Source organism: Taeniopygia guttata, chromosome 2, assembly GCF_048771995.1.
Source record: "Taeniopygia guttata chromosome 2, bTaeGut7.mat, whole genome shotgun sequence".
Classification (NCBI taxonomy): domain Eukaryota; kingdom Metazoa; phylum Chordata; class Aves; order Passeriformes; family Estrildidae; genus Taeniopygia; species Taeniopygia guttata.
In genome coordinates this window covers 44,017,110-44,036,210 of record NC_133026.1, presented here as the reverse complement: position 1 = coordinate 44,036,210, position 19,101 = coordinate 44,017,110, and the positions used below count along the sequence as shown (strand labels likewise).

At 44.6% G+C, this 19,101-nt stretch overlaps 1 protein-coding gene and 1 long non-coding RNA gene across 2 annotated transcripts; one reads left to right on the top strand and one right to left on the bottom strand.

The window, feature by feature from the left end:
• Positions 1–237: 237 nt before the first annotated feature.
• On the bottom strand, positions 238–11,572 carry LOC140682639 (uncharacterized). The gene is made up of 2 exons (XR_012054614.1): positions 11,462–11,572; positions 238–975 (listed from the first exon to the last, which is right to left on the bottom strand). It is a non-coding gene; the product is annotated as an uncharacterized lncRNA (long non-coding RNA).
• LOC100228345 (C-C chemokine receptor type 8-like) lies at positions 1,519–18,170 on the top strand. Its single transcript, XM_030265106.4, has 3 exons — positions 1,519–1,949; positions 13,278–13,480; positions 15,624–18,170. Exon 3 carries the CDS (start codon positions 15,633–15,635, stop codon positions 16,686–16,688), a length of 1,056 nt encoding a protein of 351 aa, XP_030120966.4. The 5' UTR covers positions 1,519–1,949; positions 13,278–13,480; positions 15,624–15,632; the 3' UTR covers positions 16,689–18,170.
• The last annotated feature ends 931 nt before the right edge of the window (positions 18,171–19,101 follow it).

The window sequence follows — 19,101 nt, the reverse complement described above, 5'->3', positions numbered from 1 at the left end:
TACATTTTTGTTTACTTCCTGCACTTTTACCGAAGTCAATATGAAACACCACTGGAGATCTTCAGCCAGTGCTTTGTGCAGTAACACTGCTGTGGTCAGTGGAACTGCACTTGTGGGACTAAATTTGGCCATGTGGGTTACTGTCCTGCTGAGCTGCATTGGGAAAAATGAAATATGAAAAGGGAAGAAAAACATGCAAGGGTGAACTGGCATTCTGCTGTAGAATTGGAGCCATCATAATGATTAGAAATATTTATTCTTAATTTTACCCTTGAAAAACTAAAACCAGGCAGGGAAAATCTAGGCAGGGACAATCTGGACCTTCATGCATCTTCGTCTTCCCAGTGCTCCCCTTGCAATTTTAGCTCTGGTCCTCTTTTTCCCGCAAGTTGTTTTGCAACCTCTGCTCCTTGTTGCACTGTGTGGCACAACACAAACAGCCCCACGATGGCAATCGGGGTCTAAGGTGTTTGGGGGGAGTTTGGTTGCTTACAGGATTGCCTGCACCCTTGGCTACCGTGACCTGGCTCAGGCTCCCTCTCCTCTGATAAGCAGATCTGATCTTCACAGTACTGTCCACATAGATTTGGAGAGCTACAGGACAATGGAAGAATGTGTGTGTGTGTTTTGGGGGTTTGGCCCTGTTTTCTGGAGGGCATGTGAGGAGGAACTGACAAAAGCTGGTAGCAGAGCAGAAGGCTTGTGGGAGTCCTGTCCCCAGCTCTGCAGAGCCAGACATCTGCACAGCTGCCATGCCAAAAGTGGAAGCTGGGGCATGCAGCCAAACTGGCTTTGCACAAAGGGGAACCAACCACGAGCTGGGGGCACAGATCCTGCTCTCTGCTTACAGCATGTAAAGTTAAGGGTTAGCCAGTTGCAGAAGGACAGCTCCACACCCAGCTGGCAATGCAGGCAGCAGAGCTTGATTCCTCAGGTCAGTGTGGTGCAGCAGAAGATGAAGAGACACTGGCGTATCTGAGGGCACAAAAAAAAGAAGTTTGGAAAGATGTTCATCCTCATTGCCTGATTTCTCTTTCCTTCTCAGTGCTGCACAGACTATTCTGCCCTGTCCCTGGCTGCCTGTGGCCTCCCTAGATCTCCCCTCAGCATGCCACATGCTTGTGCTCCATTGCTGAATCCGTGCTAGTGAAGGCAGACAACGAGCTGCATGCAGGAGTCAGGGGTGGCACAGGAAGAGCTGCACTCAATGGACTGTCAACTGTGTAGTGGAGACATCCCTTGCTGGAGGGCTGTGGACAGCAGAGGCAGCACCAGGATGCATTTTGCCATAGGCTGGTGAGCCCCAGAACAGGTGCCATACATCTGTCTGTATTCCTCCTTTGGCTCTTCCCTTGGTGCCTGTATAGCCCTTGCCATCCTGGGCTTGAGGCTGCCCCTGATGTCCTGTGGTGGGGTCCAGCAGAGATGAGAGGCTACTCGAATAGATGGGACACAGGGAAAGCAGTTATGCAGGTGTGGAAACACCTAACATGCAGCTGTCTGAACTGAGGAACTCACACCGTGCTTCCTGCTCCGGCATTGCTCCAACATTGGAGCATTTTGCCCGTTTTAATCAAGTACCGTGAAATCTGTAGGCACTCTAGGACCACATTCACAATTAGAGACAGAGAAGCTGGGTAACAGCTGCAGCCGTCAGGGAGACAACAGCTCACATATATTGAAACATACAGAAACACTCTTTCCAGAAAACTGGACTATGTCTGACTATTTGCTTAGGGGGGGAACCTAAATGCCCAAAGGCAGCCAGTGCTGTCCCCATGCCAGCTTTCAGCTCCATCTGGGCATCCCTACAGCCTCAGGAGCCAGCAGCTGCTGAGCACTCCCCAGCACTGAAAGCAGCTCCCGCACGGGCTCCTGCACAGGTCCTGCTGGAGCACACGCTGTCGGACGAGGAGGAGAAGGAGGAAGGCACTGAAGCAAAGCCAGAGGTAGGTAATGATCAAAGGCATGGGAATTTGCTTCTCCTACCTGCACTGAAGAAAACTTTCCCAAACCCTGGCACTTTGCTACAAGGGGGCTGACCAGTGGAGGTATTTTATCTTTAGGACAGCCTGTTCTCTTTCTGATGCGCCTCTTGTTTTTTTGGACTCTGGGAAGCCTAATTGCTGCTGCTGCAGCTGCCTTTGCACTTTCTTGGAAGAGGCTATGTTGAAAATTGGTCACTTCTTCCCTGGCTGATCCCTGTATTTTTGCACCCATGGCTCTGTATAAGTTGGTGCATCTGTCAGCTCTGCAGCGCCTTCTCACCTTTGGTAATCCAGTCCCTACAGTGCCTGTGCCAGGATGTGAAACATAAGCATGCTGGTGATGCTTTCAGCTCAGGTTTTCAGCCGTGTGTTCACCCTTTGGTGATGGCCAAAGGGCTGATCTTTTCTCTCCTGTGTAGTTCTCTGAAAACACTTCAAATGAAGTGTAAGACCTGTGTGTCCCTCACTGCCAGCAGAGTTGGCTGCTTTTTATGGCAGGCAGGATTTTCTCTCTGCATGCAGCAATTCCCTGCCCTCTGTTGTCACACCACAGGTAAACCTCCTGCTTGCAGTGCAATGTGTACTCAGTGGCCACGAAGGAGTCACAGTGGGATGTCATGGCAGCAGTAGGAAGCAGCTGCCTGCCCAGCTGCTTCTTCCCCAGAGCCTGTGGCTCAGCCCTGCATCGCACAGTGAGGCAGTCTCTTTGCTGATGCTCCTGAAAACTTCTTATTTCCTGGAAGAAACAAAACCACCCTAGCTTTTTGAATAAGATTGATTTTCAGACAGAGCAGGGAGAACTCCTTGCTGTGCCCCTTGGAATGCATAGCCACGCTGAAGCTGGAGCTATGCTAACTGGAGTTATGGCTCTTTTGCTAGACCAGCTTCTCTGAATCCCAAATCCTTTCAAGGTTCCTCCGTTATTTTTGTATTAGTTGTGTGAATTTTTTTTCCCCAAAGAGTTTCTTGGAGGATCACCAAACACCCTTGGGATCAGCAGGATGGAGGGTACTGAATGCTGTTTCTGATAGCGTTGTGTAACACCTGAAGGCCATTTGTGTGATCTTGCTAGCCACCAGCTCCTTAAGACAGACCATAGCTTAGGATTCTAGACATAAGATTAACTAAAAAACAACCTTGTATTAAAAGCAAGACTGGATGTCAGATTTGCAGATATTCCCAGGGCTGAGTTTTTAACAATCCCAGTGATATAATGATGCTATTTTGTCACAGGTGGGTCTGGAGACCAATGTGTAATTTTCCTGTGCAGTCACTGCCTTCTTTTGTGCAAAGAGGTGTGTTTTATACCAACCTAAACAGCAAGAGCATAAGTGAAATCATGATGGGAGCATGCTCATACTCTTGAATATCATGCCTTACTGGGATTTACATTAAGTGTTAACCTCCCTTGGTTTATGTGGTCAGCTGCTGATTGATGTCTTATCACAACACCAATTCACATTTTAAAGATCAAAGAAAACCCCAAAATGTTGTGCATTTTTTAAAATATGTGATTTCACTTTGTTGCCTTGGACTGAGGATCTATTTTATTATGCTACAGAGAAGAACTTCTGTTTTAAATTTGCTTTAAATTTTCCAAGCTGAAATAAGCCACAGTGGGAACAAACGAGGGTTGGTTTGTTCCATCTTCAGACCCATTTTGCTGATAAAAGTTCTAAAGAGTCAAAAAGACAAGCTTACTTTAACCCATCTTATGGCAACTCATTGACAAAGTGAGGTGTGGAGGTTTCCAAGTGCTGACTGCCCCCACCTGCATGTTGGGCTCTCCTTTAAAGAAAGCTGACACTGAGAAGAGTTTTCCAAGTTTGGAATCACTTACTTTGTACATGTTTGATCGAATAAAGGTAAAGCAAGCAGACAGAATTTTGGATTAAGGAAACTTAAACATCCGAGCTATTTTTTTTTTGTTGTTTTGAACATTATTTGAGATTAATTCAAGAGGTTTCTTTTTCTACAAAGGGTGCCTAAAGTACTGTGACTCAACTCTTGACTTTGGGATTTCTCTGATGTCCTTTGCTCTGTTCAAGAAATATGGACACATTACCATTTTTCTTATTTATGAATTAAGTCTTGTCTTGAGTTAAGTCCTGCTCATAAAGACCCTCAAAAGGTTAATGAAACTTTTGACCTTTTACTCTCCTACCTACCAACTTACAATGTAAGATGTCTTGAATTATTAGTCCTTGGAATTATTTGATCTTATCAGAAGAGTCAGCAAAAAAAACCCCCAAATTGTGTTTTGTAAAAGGAAAAACGAGATTTTAACTGTGCAGTGGAAAAGTTCATCTACTTTATCCCACTCATTTGAAACCACACCAGAAAAAAAATAAAGCTGCAGTTTGATATCAAGAAGGAAACCTGACCCACATATCTGCATACCGGAAAGTGACTCGTCCTTCTCTTATTCAACCCATGCTGCTACACAGCTTCTTGCTGGATTTGTTATTTTTTGAACATTTTAGACCATATCTATTATCTTCATTGGGCTGTGAATGTCCATCCCCAGCCCACAGGAGAGGAGGATGGTGTAGGTGGTGAGAATCTGTTTTACCCTGTCTAGCTTAAGGGATCTTCCTCACTGCTGTGGTGAGGAGCAGGTAAAAGGTGAATGCAAAAAGCAAACTCCTTTCTTTCAGTGCATGGTCAGCCAAAGTCACATTTGCAGCCCCAGGATGCTGCTGGGAAACCTTGACATGCCTCCTTGTAAGCAGCAGGGACTTGGTTATTTGCTTGTTCTCTTGAGCAGCACCGTGCAGGATCAAGAGAGAGTTTAAACGTGGTGAGCACTGATCCCTGCAGGTTTTGTACCTGTACTGCTGCCTTCAGCTTAAGACAAGACAGGGGTACCTGATACACAGTAGAACAGTTTGCCCTGCTTGCTCGTGCTGTGCCTGGACACTGAGTGCAAGGGCCATCCCTCTCCTCCAACACTCAAAATCCAGCACAGCAGCTGTGCTTGCTTTGCTTTTTTCCAGTGGTGCGGGTGGTGGATGTGCCTGGTGTGGACAGCAGGGTGGGTCTTTGGTGTGGAAAATGAATTCCCAAGAGCCTGGTGCCACACCTCACTGGAGACCTTTTTCCCTGGATGTCTTGACCAGAAACGTTTGAAATTCCGTCTCTGATATTGGTGCAAAGCCCCCACAGGTTGAACACAGCACAAAGGGGTGTGTCGGCATTCTGCATTGTCAAACTCTTTTAGCATTATATTTATCATTGCAAGCTGGACCCTTACACTTCCAGCTGTTGCCAAAGACATTCTGACACCCTCATTTCCAGGCCCTTTGACTCATCACCTCTCATAGAGAGGGCTGAGCAAACCTTGAGGTTTTCAGCACTTGGTATCTTGCACATTTCCTGTGAGAGGTGGCAGAAAAAATGTGTTTCCTGAGATGAAGTAAGCAAAAAAAGAATAGCTATGAAAATCAGACCAAAAGAACGTAAAAAACCTAAGAAAAATAGTAAAACTGTTCATTAGCTTCCTGTTTACCAGTGACTCCAATAAAGATTTATCAGTGGTGTTACCAAGATCTCCTCACACCTCTGCTCATACTGCAGCAGCTTAGGTGGGTGTTACCTCAACAAAGCCTCTTTTTGTGCCCCTGTCCAGGGCAGAGGCCTGAAGGAGACAGGACAATGCCACACAGATTTGAGATTGTAGCCGCCATGGTCAAGATGGGAAACGACAGCTGCCCAGATTTCAGTGCATGATGCTTTGGAGCTGAGAGCAGCCTGCCAGTGGCAGGGTGCAGGTTTGAATCCAGGGCTCCTGAGTCAGCAACCCACTTTTAAACTACACAGACTTCCCTGTTTTAGGAGCATAATCTCATGTGTTTTACCTTTTTCCTTTAAAAATCTGATAATGATCAGGAGTTTCTTCCAGAGGAAGCTCCTGCGGCATAAATGGACACAGACATGGGCCCTGGCACCCACATGGAGTTCCCACCCTGAGGTCTCCTGGTTCCTTGCAGCCCCTGGGCCAGTTGAGAGGCCTCAAGTGGTGCAGCCACTTGTGTTTTTCAGTGGTGTCTGACAGGCACTGCCTGGCGGAGTGCTGGGACCAGAGCAGTGCCCTGGCTGGGCCGGGCAGGGTGGGGCAGCTGCAGATGGGTGCTGCTGGTGCAGGGCCACCCTGCAGGCATCAGGGTGGCTGGTGGCCACCATTGCTCTGAGCCAGTGTGGCCAGTGGCAAGGTGAGCTCTGGGCAGCCAGTCAGCACAGGAACCCTTGACAATCCAGTGGGGAGCCATCAGTTTATGCCAGAGGAGGAATTATGTGCCAGTCAGTGCAATTAAAGTTGCTGGAAAGCACTAGAAAGAATAAGCAGGCTGCAGGAAAATAAAAAGAGTAGTGGTTGATACAGATTTGCCAAGAGGCAGCTATGTCAAACCAGCCTCAGTTACAGGCTCATGCCACCTGGCAAAGCAGTGGTATCCCATGCCTCAGAGCTAGCAAGCTTTCTGAGCACCTCAAACAGCTTTTATGTGGGTGCACAAGTCCTCAGACAAACTCTGGTGTGGTTGCCACTGGACAGGAGAGCTGCCCAGAAGGATCCTGCATCCAGGACTGCATCCTGCTCTTGCACAAACGAGCATTTGCTGCACTTTGCTGCTCTGGATGAAACTCTGGTGCATGATTTTGCTACTTCTACACATGCCATCATATTGGGAAGGAGTACTAATGTACTGAGGGACAGGATGACTGCTTAAATTGCCCTTGACAGATGAAAAAACCCGGCAGCAATGGGCTGCAGTGCATTAAGGACAAGTGACCACTTCTCCCCACGGGCAGGGTCAGCTGAGGCCACAAACACAGCATGGGGAAGGCAGCACGTCTGGGGAAGGCAGCACTTCTGGGGAAGGCAGCACTTCTGGGGAAAGCATCTGGGTGCTGAATTCCAGCACGAAAGAACTGTGAATCATCAGTGCTACCTGACTGCAAAAGAAAACAGCTACCCCAGACAGATGACTCTTCTGGTCTGCTTTGCCAGTTTGGGCACTGCAATGCAAAAAAAGCTTAAGAAAAATTGGACACCAAAGAAGAACAGAAACTACAATTAACAATTTAGAAAGCATTACTTCAGAGGAAAAAACATTAATTGTGAGCTGTTAAGATTGAAGGAAAACATCGTCTTATAATATTTTAAAATAGCTAGAAGTAATTGTTCCTCCATGGCTAAGGTAAATAACTGGCTCAAATTATACCAGGACAGCTCTGGATGAAGACAAATTTACCAGGAGTAAATCTGGAGAAGCTCTAGGATAGTTCATCAGGAGAAGCTGGGGGAAGACAGGGGCTGTAGGAGCAGGTGGAACAACTGCATAGGAAGAATAACAGTGGGACACTGCTCCTGCCTTCAAGACAGGACAGACTCAAAGATCACCCAGTGTCCCATGCAGCCCTGTCTTCTGTGATTTCTCTGTTCTAATTGATTCTTGTTTGCAGCCTTCTCTGCTCTCCACCCTCAGCCAAAGCATTGTCAGATGAAAATCCCAGAGGTGCCTGTGCACTGGTGAACCAAAAGTTTGGGACAGCAAAGGTTTAAACACCTAAGTGCTCCGGGGTGAGGAAAAAAAGCATCAAGTAAGGGGCAGATGGAGAAGATTTTTGTTCTCAAAGACTCCATATGCAAGAGATGCATTTGTTTACTCCTTTGTGTCCCACAATTACCCTGCTGTAATGCTTGGGCGAGAAAATCTCACTCACTGCTGACACTGCTATGAATGAGTTACTGTGCTGGGAGTTTTGCAACGCACTGATTTCTGCTTGGGTGAAACCAAACGATTGTGCAAGGCTGCAGCTGTCAGAGCCATAATCCTTGTGGCTTCGGTGCCTGCAGCGAAAAGCAGAGCGTGGAGCAAAATGAGCTGTTCCAGACCTCACCAAACACCCCCAGCTGCTTCTCCTACATGAACTCAGAAACAGTTTTTGGAGGATTCTTTGGCTCACAGCCTTTTTTATTGCACTGAGCATCTGCTGCAGGAGAGAGAGACAGAACAATGCCCAATAGGTTTTTCTGGTGCACATTTGTACATGTCTGCATACACAAGCACTTTGTTACAGTAATACAACTCTACATTTTAGTGGTGAGTGTCAATTTTTTTTGCTGATCAAGTTGAGAAGAAAAATAAAATTTTCTGCCTGCTATCAGCAGAATAGAGACATCTTAGTTCAACTGGAAAGTTTTTGAAGCTTTGAAGTTTTTGAGGAAGAATAAAATGAAATACTATATTTGAAAATGACACTTTTGAAAATGAAAAGTGGCAGTGTTCTGGGTCTTCTCAGAATAAAGTATTGCAACTGTTCTTCCTTTTTCTCTTGATTTTGGAGGAGGAAAATCTTTCCCCCGAACAACTTGGCAGTTTCAGAGATATTTTAGTCAACAAAAATATGCTTTTTTTGATGTCAAAAAACCCATCACTCAGAATCTTACCTGGTCACAAAGTCTCACCCCCCACTTTGTACATGGGCATACAAATAGGTTATTCTCATGTAGAAAAGGAAGTGAACCATTCTGCCATATGACAGATTTTTACCTCTACACTGGCAGTGGTCTGATGAAATGAATTTTTGTTAAGATAATGCAGTCCTGCTAAGATAGTGTGCTGATAGGTGATGCTGATAGACCCAAACGTGAAAATAACTAAAGCAGGCAATGATTCTTCAAAAGATAGCTCCTGTGTGGCATTTCCTCTTGCACCTCACAGGTGAGTACCAGCCCTGGACTTCCAGGGCTCAGTGTCCCCTTTGCCCACCCCTGCTGCCCTAAGGAAGAGGAGTGCAAGATGCATTCACTGAGGGTGCTGCAACTGGGGAAGGGCAGTTGCTGGTCCACACAGGCAGCAGGGACACTTAGGAGAAGTTTATTGGGACAGAGAGATGGCCAGGAAGAGGAATCTGGGGTGGGACAGTCATCAAAACACTACTTGCCAAGCTGCTCCCATGCTGCAGAGAGCACGTTCACCCTGACCCCCCCACTGCTGCCTTCTCCTGCAAAACTGAGCTGTCCTCCTTGTTTTTCTTACTAACAGTGAGGACTGCTGGTATTTTGCAAGACATTTCAGCTGAACAACCCAGCATCTCTGAACATCCCATAAACCCCTATTGCAGTTAATCCTGTTTGTTTTCCTCTGCTGAACTAAGTCATCTCTTCCCTCTTCCAATATAACACAGTAAGAACTCTGAGATGTAAACTGAGAGCAGATCTGTGCACGGGGTGTCTCCACTGCCAGTGAACATTTCTGGCTGTAGGAGCTGGAGATGTGGCCATGCTGTTTGTCCCACAGCAAGATTTCTTTTGGTTGCAGTATTTGCCACAGCCTTTCCATGTAACACAGGGCTGCAGTGAAGCGTCACTTCCCTGACCTTGGGGCTCTGAGTAGTTTGGAGGAGTGGAAGTCTGCATTACTCTGATGTGCTGATCACTTTTGGGCTGACAGTGTCTTCAGCCATATGAAGAGTTGCATGGGAATTTTTCCCACATTGAAGCAACTTTTCTGACAGAAGATAAAACAGAAGATAAAACAGTTGCAGAAACTGCAACTTTGAGTTCAAATAAAGGAATGGCTGTGGTGGCAGCTAAAGGAGAAGTGTGAGCAGTGTGGTGCACAGACACTGGAGACTCCCCAGCCCTGTCATCTGTCTGGGGCTGTGGTGGCTGCTGCAGGCTTACCCTGTCAGCCACTGCCAAAACATGAGCAGACAAAACAGAAAACTCCTCATACAGCAATATTTCTGCTATGTTTTTTAACTTGAATGGAGACTGCTTACACCAGCCTTTTCACAAAGTGGTGATGCCATATAGCTCTTCCCTCTGTACTCACAGTACTGAGTGTGTTCATGGACCCAAAATGGCCCTAGGCTGGAGCACCAGAGGTAGCCACAGCCAGTTGTCTCTGTTTTGCTGTAAGGTATTTCTTTCCCACAGTAAATCCCACAGAAGTATAGAGAGTATCGCTAGCCCTGGTATTAGGGACCAGATAAAATTGAGCTGGAGGGATACTGCAGGGTAGCAGTCAGGGCTCCTGGAGAAGGATGCTCCGGGCTGGATTGTGTCCAGGTTCTTAACAAGCAGATTTGAGAACTTCTTACTCCTCAGCTCCCACCCAGCACTTTGAGAACATCCTGAGGCCCTGGGGAGGATTGCCTGGTGCCTGCTGTCCTATCCCTGGCTATGACAGCCCCTGGGTCATGCATCCCCTTCAGACATTTAGCAAAGGACCATATTACACACCAGCTGCCCGTCTCTCCTCCCACAGCAAGCCTGGTCCACAGCCCCAGTGCCCCAGCAGCAAACTCAGTTGAGCCCAAGGGGGTAAATATTGTTGTCATATGGCTGTACCCTTTTATGATGAGAAAATCTCTTTTCCCCTGGCCATGTCTTCACTGGGTAGTCTGTATGTAGCAAACATATCCTTTTCATGATCTTGTTTTACCACACTGAGCACTTGCACTGCCCGTCCTGCCACCTTGCAGCCTCTCTGTAACTCTTCCCACCAGAGTTTAGCACTTTTGAGTGCAGGTGACCTTTAACTTCTGTGCTCCTATCTTGCCACTCTTGCTGGTTTACCACATTTTCTTTGCTGTCCTCCTCACGAGAACTACAAGGGGCTGTGTGTTCGCTTGGTAGAAAATTCAGCTTTGACTGCAGTAGCCCCTGTGTAACTCAGGGCTTGGTGTTTGTTACTCAAAGACTGAAAAAGTGTTGGGAAGGATACAAGTTATTACAGTCTGGCTCACAGCTGTTATGAAAGAAATTGGAAATATGTACCTCTCCTCCTCCCTCCACCAGTTATCCTCCTCTGAGCTTTCAAGGGAAGCACCCCTGCATCTTGCAGCACCCAGATCTGGGAACACAATGGTGGTTATTTTTTTCTACTGCCCTTCAGCCCAGCTGGGCTCTGCCTGCCCATGTCTCTCTTCAATTGCCTGTAGGAGAGCCAGTAGGGCTCAGCATAGGAAGAAGAATAAAATCTGTCTGTGGGTTTTCCCTGTCCCCCAGCACAGGCATCTCCTATTAGTTTTCATCATTGTAATTATCTCCATTTCAGCCAAAATCACAATTATATTCATTTCAGCTCTCAAGCCCACCCCTGTGGGTTTTACCTCCCACCCACCCTTGCACCTGCCAGTCAGTAACAGCACCTTTCCTAAACTCATCTCTACTCCATTCCTTTCACTTCTTTTAACAAATGACATCCTCTTCCTCCTTTCATGAATTCCCTTTCTCTGCTGAGAAAAGCTCAGGTTCTGGCTGTGTGTCAGGAACACCAACCATCACAGAAGCAGTTGCAGGCACATAAACCTCACTGAAAGCCAGGTAGAGCCAGGGACTCACACCTGTATATCACTTCCCAAAACACAGCAGAGCTACTCTTGGAAATGTTACATCAGACCCCATAGTTTTATTGTTTTCTCCAAAACACTGGCACCACCACAATTTTTTCCTCACTCACCTTGTCACTCTCCAAGCTGTTATGCATGTGCCTTAGTCTGCCCAAAGTACAGCAACCAGCCCAGCCATCCTCCAGCTATATCGGTCACCAGGCCTGCTTACTTCTCTTTCAGCTTTTGTTCTCTTGAATTCAAGCTCTTTTCCTCACCTTTTAGGTAATTTGCATCTTCTTGCTTGGTCCAGTTTTCTGCAACTCACAGATCATTTCCCTACTGCCTCTCCCAGCTTCATGCCTCTCTTTGCCTGACTGTGCAGAACTGTGGCTGGTAAAAGTACACAGCTGGGAGATTTCCCAGTTAAAAATATGCATTTTGAATGAACTGAAATATTTTTGCAAGACCATATTTGTGCAGCAAAAAATAACAAGAAAAAATACAAGATTTTTTCAATTTTAGAATATGTACTAATGTTTTAAAATGCAAAAATGTTTTATTCCTTTATTGTTTTCATGTCAAACTATTGTTTTAATTTTTCTACATATTAATAACTTATCAACCAAACTATTGCAAAAAAAGAATATGATGGAAGAGGAGGCATCTTTAATTTATTAATGTTTTGTTCCTAAGAAATAATGAAAGCTCACCTTACTGATTTCTAAATAAATACAAATAAACCTAAATAGAATAAAGTTACATTATGTCATACTGTGTGTCTGTAACACCAGGACATACTATTGACATATTATTAATAATATAATTAGTATGTAGAGAATACAATAACATAAAGCTCTGTTGCAACAGTTTTCAAAAAATTAGTTCTGAAAAAAATATAAACAGAATAAGAGGAGGTGGTCTCTCTTGTGTAATAAGACCAGCTGGGTTCTTGGGGGCAGGGTGATGCCCTGGTCACTGTTAATATTTTGAATATCTCATGGAACAGGCTTTTTCTGACTGTGCTACCAACTAGTGCCAGATCCTTCAAAACGTTATTCCTTTTTTCCTCCAGCCTGTTTTCTCACTTTCCTTTTTCTTTCTCCGTGCAGTATTTAGCTTTTCTTCTCTTTGAGACTCTTTCACTACTCACTTATGTAACAACAATCAATGACCTGTAAAGCTACTTTCGACTGGAACTGCAACCAAAGAACATGTGAACAACTCCAGTAAAAATTGTGTTTTGGATCTGCCACATACTCATTGAGACCTCTTGAGTGAACTTCTGGTATATTCCCTGTGCTCTTAAAAGTCAGGAAAATTGTGACTGTTGAGCTTAATGGATAAAAAGTGTATCATTTGTCTGACTTATAAAGCACCACAATGTACAATTCTAGTGTTTCACTAAATGTAAGCAATTTAAAGTAATTGAATAAAATACAAAATACCAAATCTGTCTTTGTTTCAATATTTTGTCCTTTTCCATCCTCAAGTAACTAAAATAAACTTGAAAAAACTCCAAGGTAGCTAAGAAACTGAAGTACCTCCCCTAAATAAGAACTGATTAAAAAAATATGGCTAAGTGGTATCAGTAGCTTTGAGTTCTTCTTTTGCTCAAAATACTGATGAGTTTTTAATGGGGAGGGATATAAACAGCAGTTGTTATTAGCTAAAGAAAATCAAAAACTAAAATAATGCTAACTAAAACTGGGAATTATATATCAGCTTCTGTAAAAGACTGCAAATTTATTAGGGTGTCTCCTGAGATGGAGACATGTGAACTTATTAAATTTTTCCCTTAAATCAGGGGAGGCTGTGAAGCAGGGGGGTTTAGCAAACATGTTAAAAGGAGTGATACCCATTACCGTGTTAAAGACGAGATGTATTTGATCTTCGTTTCGCAGAAGTTGCCTGATACCCCCCTCACTCTTTTCCTGTTTACTACAGATACAGAATCTTCTATTTGTCCTGAAGCCTATTCTGTCTCTGGCAGCTGCCCATTCGACAGCCACATATCACAAAATCTCAGCCCTCTGCAAAGTGAATTAAAAGTGAAGTAAACCTCCTGGAAACCCCTGAGCCCGGCAGCAGGGCACGAGGAGAAGGGGGCCAGGGCCATCTGAGAGAGCAGAGGCTTCCTGCTGTCAGAGGTAAAGTCCATCCATATTCACTGTGCTGTTACTGGGCTGACTGTGGCAACCAGGGGACCTGCAGCAGCCACCTCTCCCTTGGTAGCTTCTGTAAAACTGATTTTTCAGTTGCACTGTTCTGCTGACTGATGTGGAGAGGGCAAAAATGGTTGGGAGCTGTTGAAGGCATTAATGGTGTAAGGGTGGTCTGAAATAGAGCATCTCCGGTCTCTGTTCAACCCAGGAAAAACACTTGAATTTTGCTGGAAGTAGATACTTTTTAGCTATAAGTCTAGATTTATGTATCTTTACATATCTATCTACATGTTTATAGATTTATATATCTATCACACAGTATTCATTATTTTTTGAATATTTTTTTAGTTTTGGTAGTTGAATCTATAAACTTCTTTTAAGAGGCCCTTGACAGGTAATTAAGAAGTGAGAGCCAGTGCTGCATCACTTAGTCACAGCATGTCAGTTTCACACATCAAAAGCAGGAAATATTTTCTACCTTTATCTTTTGCTGCAAGAAGCAACAGATTCATTAGCTGGTCACTCACCAACTAAATATTTGAAAATATTTGAAAATTTATGCCTTACACAATAATAATGCAGATGTCCTAGCTACAGCTTAAGAGCTCAATATAGTAGATAATGACACTGCTGATGTGTAATTGCAGTTGCGGCACAGCTTTTCTCTCATTTTTTGTTATTTCTGGGCAAGAAAATCTGTGGGGTTGAATGCTGCATTTGTAACAGTTTTCTCTGCATTGTGCTTACCAGTTGAAACATTTCTGGTGCCCCAAGGAAAGCTGAGGCAGGTCAGTGAGGCACGAGCAGCATCCATACCTGGAGCAGAGGATGGACACTGGCACTCCTCTGGGCTGTTCATACACATCCTTCGGTTCCCCCCACAGGTGGCACAGCCAGGCAAGAAGGGGTGAATTGTGATTCCTTCCTATCAATACAAAAGGTTTTTACTGTTCTCTCTCTTTTTTTATCTCCAGGCAGCAATCTGTAATTCAGGAGAGCACATCATCTACTTCCATAGAATTATCACTTCCATTCATGTTATTGCTTCATTTTAACAGCAATTATTATTAAGATTATTCTTCCTTCCTGGAAACTCTATGTCTTTGAAGCTCTTTCAAGATGTGATCAACCTGTAAGCAGGTGCAACAGATGTGCAGCACAGCCTAAGTTTTCAAATGTCTTAGCAGTGAAAAACCAAACCCTTTTGAAAGAATCATCACGTAAAATGTGAACACTCAAGTCTGGAAACTCGATCTGCTTTTATAGGGGTCATGAACTGACATCTGAAACAACAAAAAAGTTGGCACTGACTCACTCTTGGAGAGTATGTGAGATTATTTTACTATTTTGAGGCTGCCTTCATTGCAATTCTTCAGAAATTAGAGATAGGAACACTCCTGTAATGATTTGGTTTTCTCTATGCTAGAAAACTGAAGCTGGACAGAATAGGCAGGAGCACTAAGCTGCTGTGTTGTGGCAAAAAGAACAGCCAAGCTGCTCACCAGCTGCCCTGGATGTTGGTGGCAGCTCAGAGCTTGGCGCTGCAAATGTTGCTGTGCAGCCTTGTGAAATCCTTGTTGCTGGAGAGCTTTTTGTATGCAATGCTGGACCCACCCATGGAAAAGTAGCTTGCATGCCCTGATCAGCTCTGCTAAAAATGAGGTTATGCTGCTTGGTGACAGCTTCATCAGGCAAAACACTTTTCTGAGGGTCTTTATGCTACTGGCAAAAAGCTTCCTCACCCAGGGAGCACAAGAAAATTAAGAACCTTAGATGAGATGCAGGATTTGTTTTGGTTTTTTTAATCATTATGACTATTCAGACACCTGAATTTTTCCCTGTCATTGTAATGATGATGGGCTGGTCCACTGGCACTAACGCAGCTTCAGGGAAACAGGGCGCATCCCAGTGCTCACACTTACACATGTATTGGAACAATCAGCAGGCTGCAGGGTGGTACAGCTGTTCTTGTCCAGCCAGTGAGACCAAGACTGCATTTTGTAGTTCCCCTCTGCCTGGAGGCTGACCCATAGGCTCAACACAACCAAGACAGAAGCAGAAGCCACTGTGGAAGTGCTGTGCCAAGACAACAGCCAGACATTTCTAATCCTTTCTCTTTCTTGCACAGGTATCTGAGATGAATCCCACCAGCCAATTCCTTGGCACAACAGAATATGACTATGGATACGATGAAAACACTGCTCCGTGTAATGAAGGAAACAACTTTCTCAGGTTTAAATCCTTCTTTCTGCCAATTCTGTACTGCCTTGTGTTTGTCTTCTGCCTCCTGGGAAACTCCTTGGTCCTCTGGGTTCTCCTGACCAGGAAAAAGCTGACAACAATGACTGACATCTGCCTGCTGAACCTTGCAGCCTCTGATCTCCTCTTCGTTTTGCCCCTCCCTTTCCAAGCCCATTACGCTTCAGACCAGTGGGTTTTTGGCAATGCCATGTGTAAGATAATGGCTGGCATTTACTACACAGGTTTCTATAGCAGTATTTTCTTTATAACCCTCATGAGCGTAGACAGGTACATAGCAATTGTCCATGCTGTCTATGCCATGAGGCTACGGACAGCCACTTGTGGCATAATTATCAGCTTGATCCTGTGGCTGGTGGCTGGCTTGGCTTCTGTACCCAACATCCTGTTCAGCCAGGAGCTGGAGATCGAGCAGGCTTTGCAGTGTGTCCCCAAATACCCCCCAGGTGACAATACCTGGAAGGTTGCTTCTCAGTTTGCAGCCAATATCTTGGGCCTCTTGATACCATTTAGCATCCTCTTTTGCTGCTACACTCAGATACTAAAAAACCTCCAAAAATGCAAAAACCGGAACAAGGTCAAGGCGATCAAGATGATCTTCATCATCGTCATCGTTTTCTTCCTTTTCTGGACTCCTTTCAACATCGCGCTGTTCCTGGACTCTCTGCAGAGCCTGCACATCATCAATGACTGCAAGGCGAGCTCCCAGATAGCTCTGGCCCTGCAGCTGACAGAAACCATCTCCTTCATCCACTGCTGCCTGAACCCCATCATCTATGCCTTCGCCGGCGTGACATTCAAGGCCCATCTTAAAGCACTTCTTCAATCCTGCGGTCGTGTCCTCTCCAGCCCTGCTGGAGGTGCCGGGGCTGGACAGTCGATTTCGGCGCCCACCCAGCTCTCTGGCTGGTCTGACAGTGCAGGGGTCATGTGAGCCCGCCTGAGCCACCTTCTGCTGGTGCGAGGGGCTGGCCAAAGTTCTGCTGTGGTCCTGGAGGTCGTACCATGTGTGCAGCATCCCCTGGGAGGTGCAGTATGCCTGTGCCTCCTGTTGGGACATGCTGTCACCTGCCACGTAAGAACTTGTGACACTGATTTCCCAAGAGAACTGGTGCATTTGTGAAATGATCATACATTGCCACAGAATAATTTTTAATTACGTTTTAGAGCTCCTTTAGTACACATCAGCAAGCAGGCTGCTACGTCTAGTATCTATTTTCTCCTCTGACAAAAGCGACGCTTCTGCCTTGCCCCCAAGTATGCTGTGCCTTGTGGAAGCTGAATCCCTACATCCCTGGGACAAGCGTGTGACACCCCTCTGGAAAGAGGGAAGTGGACAGGCATGGGATTGCCTCACACTGCAAAGAGGGAATCACCTCAGACACTGCCACAGTTTCCCCTTTGCCTCAGATCCAAGGTGAAAAACCCCCTCAGCTCAGCACCCTGTTTGTTGTGGGATGGTCCCAGAGGCACAGCCCTGGAATCCTTGGAACTGCTGCCACCCAGAGCAGTCTTTGGTAGCAATGCCTCCAAAAATAACAATGCAATAGCTCTAGGTGGTCCCTACACTGGTCACACTTGGAGACTCCCACACTTGAGAACGTCCTCAGAGAAGGTGGGGGCTCTGCATCTGCTCTGAAGCTGTGGGAGCTCAAACTCTGTGCCTGCAGCCCTCGCTGCGAAATGTAACCATCATAAAATTACTTGTAGCAAAGTAGGCTCCAACTCTTTTCCCAAATGTCTTTATTTTCTACCATTTTAAAAATGCTTTCTTCTAGTAAACATTAGCTACATCTTTTTTTGTCTTGGTTCTTGATAGTCTGCCTAATGACTCACAAGCCTCTATTAGGGTAAGGAAACTTTGAGTGCGCATTTTGGAATGGGTGTCACATAAATGCATCTGATGGAATTTAGAGGCACCCTGAAACTCTTCAGCAAAATAAGTCTTATCTCCACTTTTCTGCTGAGGAAGCTTTGTTCTCCAAATCCCAGTAAATATTCACAGGGAAAAAAATAACATTTATATTGAGGTAGTGATACTGCAAACATATTTTTAAAGCTAATCAAGAGGACACCTGAAATCAGGGAAAACACAACCTGGATATTGTCAAAGATTTTTATTTTTTAAGATAATAAAATTTTTAAATATTTTCCTAATTCTACCTTTCCTTTTGAAAATATAATTTCATGTTTTTATGCTTCCTAAAATTAAAAAAAACAATTGAACTTGGTGCCAAAATATTCTTGCTATTAACTATATGGTACAAAAAATACTTCTTTCTTTTATTATAGATAGCATAAGTAACATTTCTAGGTTTTATTCCCCAATGGATAATAAATGCCTTGCAACTCAATTATTATATTGTTTTACTCCTCAGAAAACTTCTATTTGGAAATAAAGCTCTCTGTTTGTGCATTTCTCTGGGGTTTTTTTGACTGCATAGGGGCTTTAATTATTGAAAATAAATGTGGGTCAGCATCTCAGGTCAGGTATCTTCTCTCTGTGGCCAGATTTTGGAGTTTGGATGAAAACGTTTCTGCTTAAAATATTCAGTGACACCTGCTATCATTTTTCCTGTTGATCTTTCAGATCCGGAAGGTACAAGAAACAGAACTTATAAATATATATTCTGCTTTAACTGATATTTTGAGAAGAAGGGATAATGGAAATGTTGTCTGACCAGCCCTCACCCACTGGCACTTTCCCAGTGAGCAGTAACATTCTCTCCAGGTTACAAAACAAGGGTCAAAATCTGGTTTCTTTTTTTTTTTTTTTCAGCTTCTACTGAAATAATGCTCTGTGTGTGTGTGTGCAGTAGCAGAATTCAGCCCAAATGATATGTGAAGCCTTATCCAAAGAGTAAAAAAATGTGCTTTGCTGGTCTCACTGAAGAGTTCTTCCCTACTACGTCTTCCACTGCTGTATTTAAAATACTGGTGTTTAAGAATTCAAGAGTGTAGATCCAAGCCCCATGTCCTCTGCCCAAGCACAGCAAACCTCTCACAGACCCAGACTGCAGATTCTGAGGACACTTCTGCCTTCAGCAGGCTCCTCTGTAAAATGTGGTTGTGAAAAGGAATAATACATGTAGGTATTTTACTGCCCCTTTTATTGTAAGAACTACCAGAACAGAGACACAAATATACCCAGCATCACCCCAAAGCACTTGTACACAGCAAAGCACCTAGAAGTATTGTGCCTCTTCTCTAAACATGAAATTTTATTTTTAATGGTTTGGACCACAAGACTTTATGCTACTCTTATATGTGATGGAAAGAATCTATGGAGACACTAAACAATGTTCAAAAATTTTTGCACTTGTATGCACTGAAAGAGTTCTGGAAAA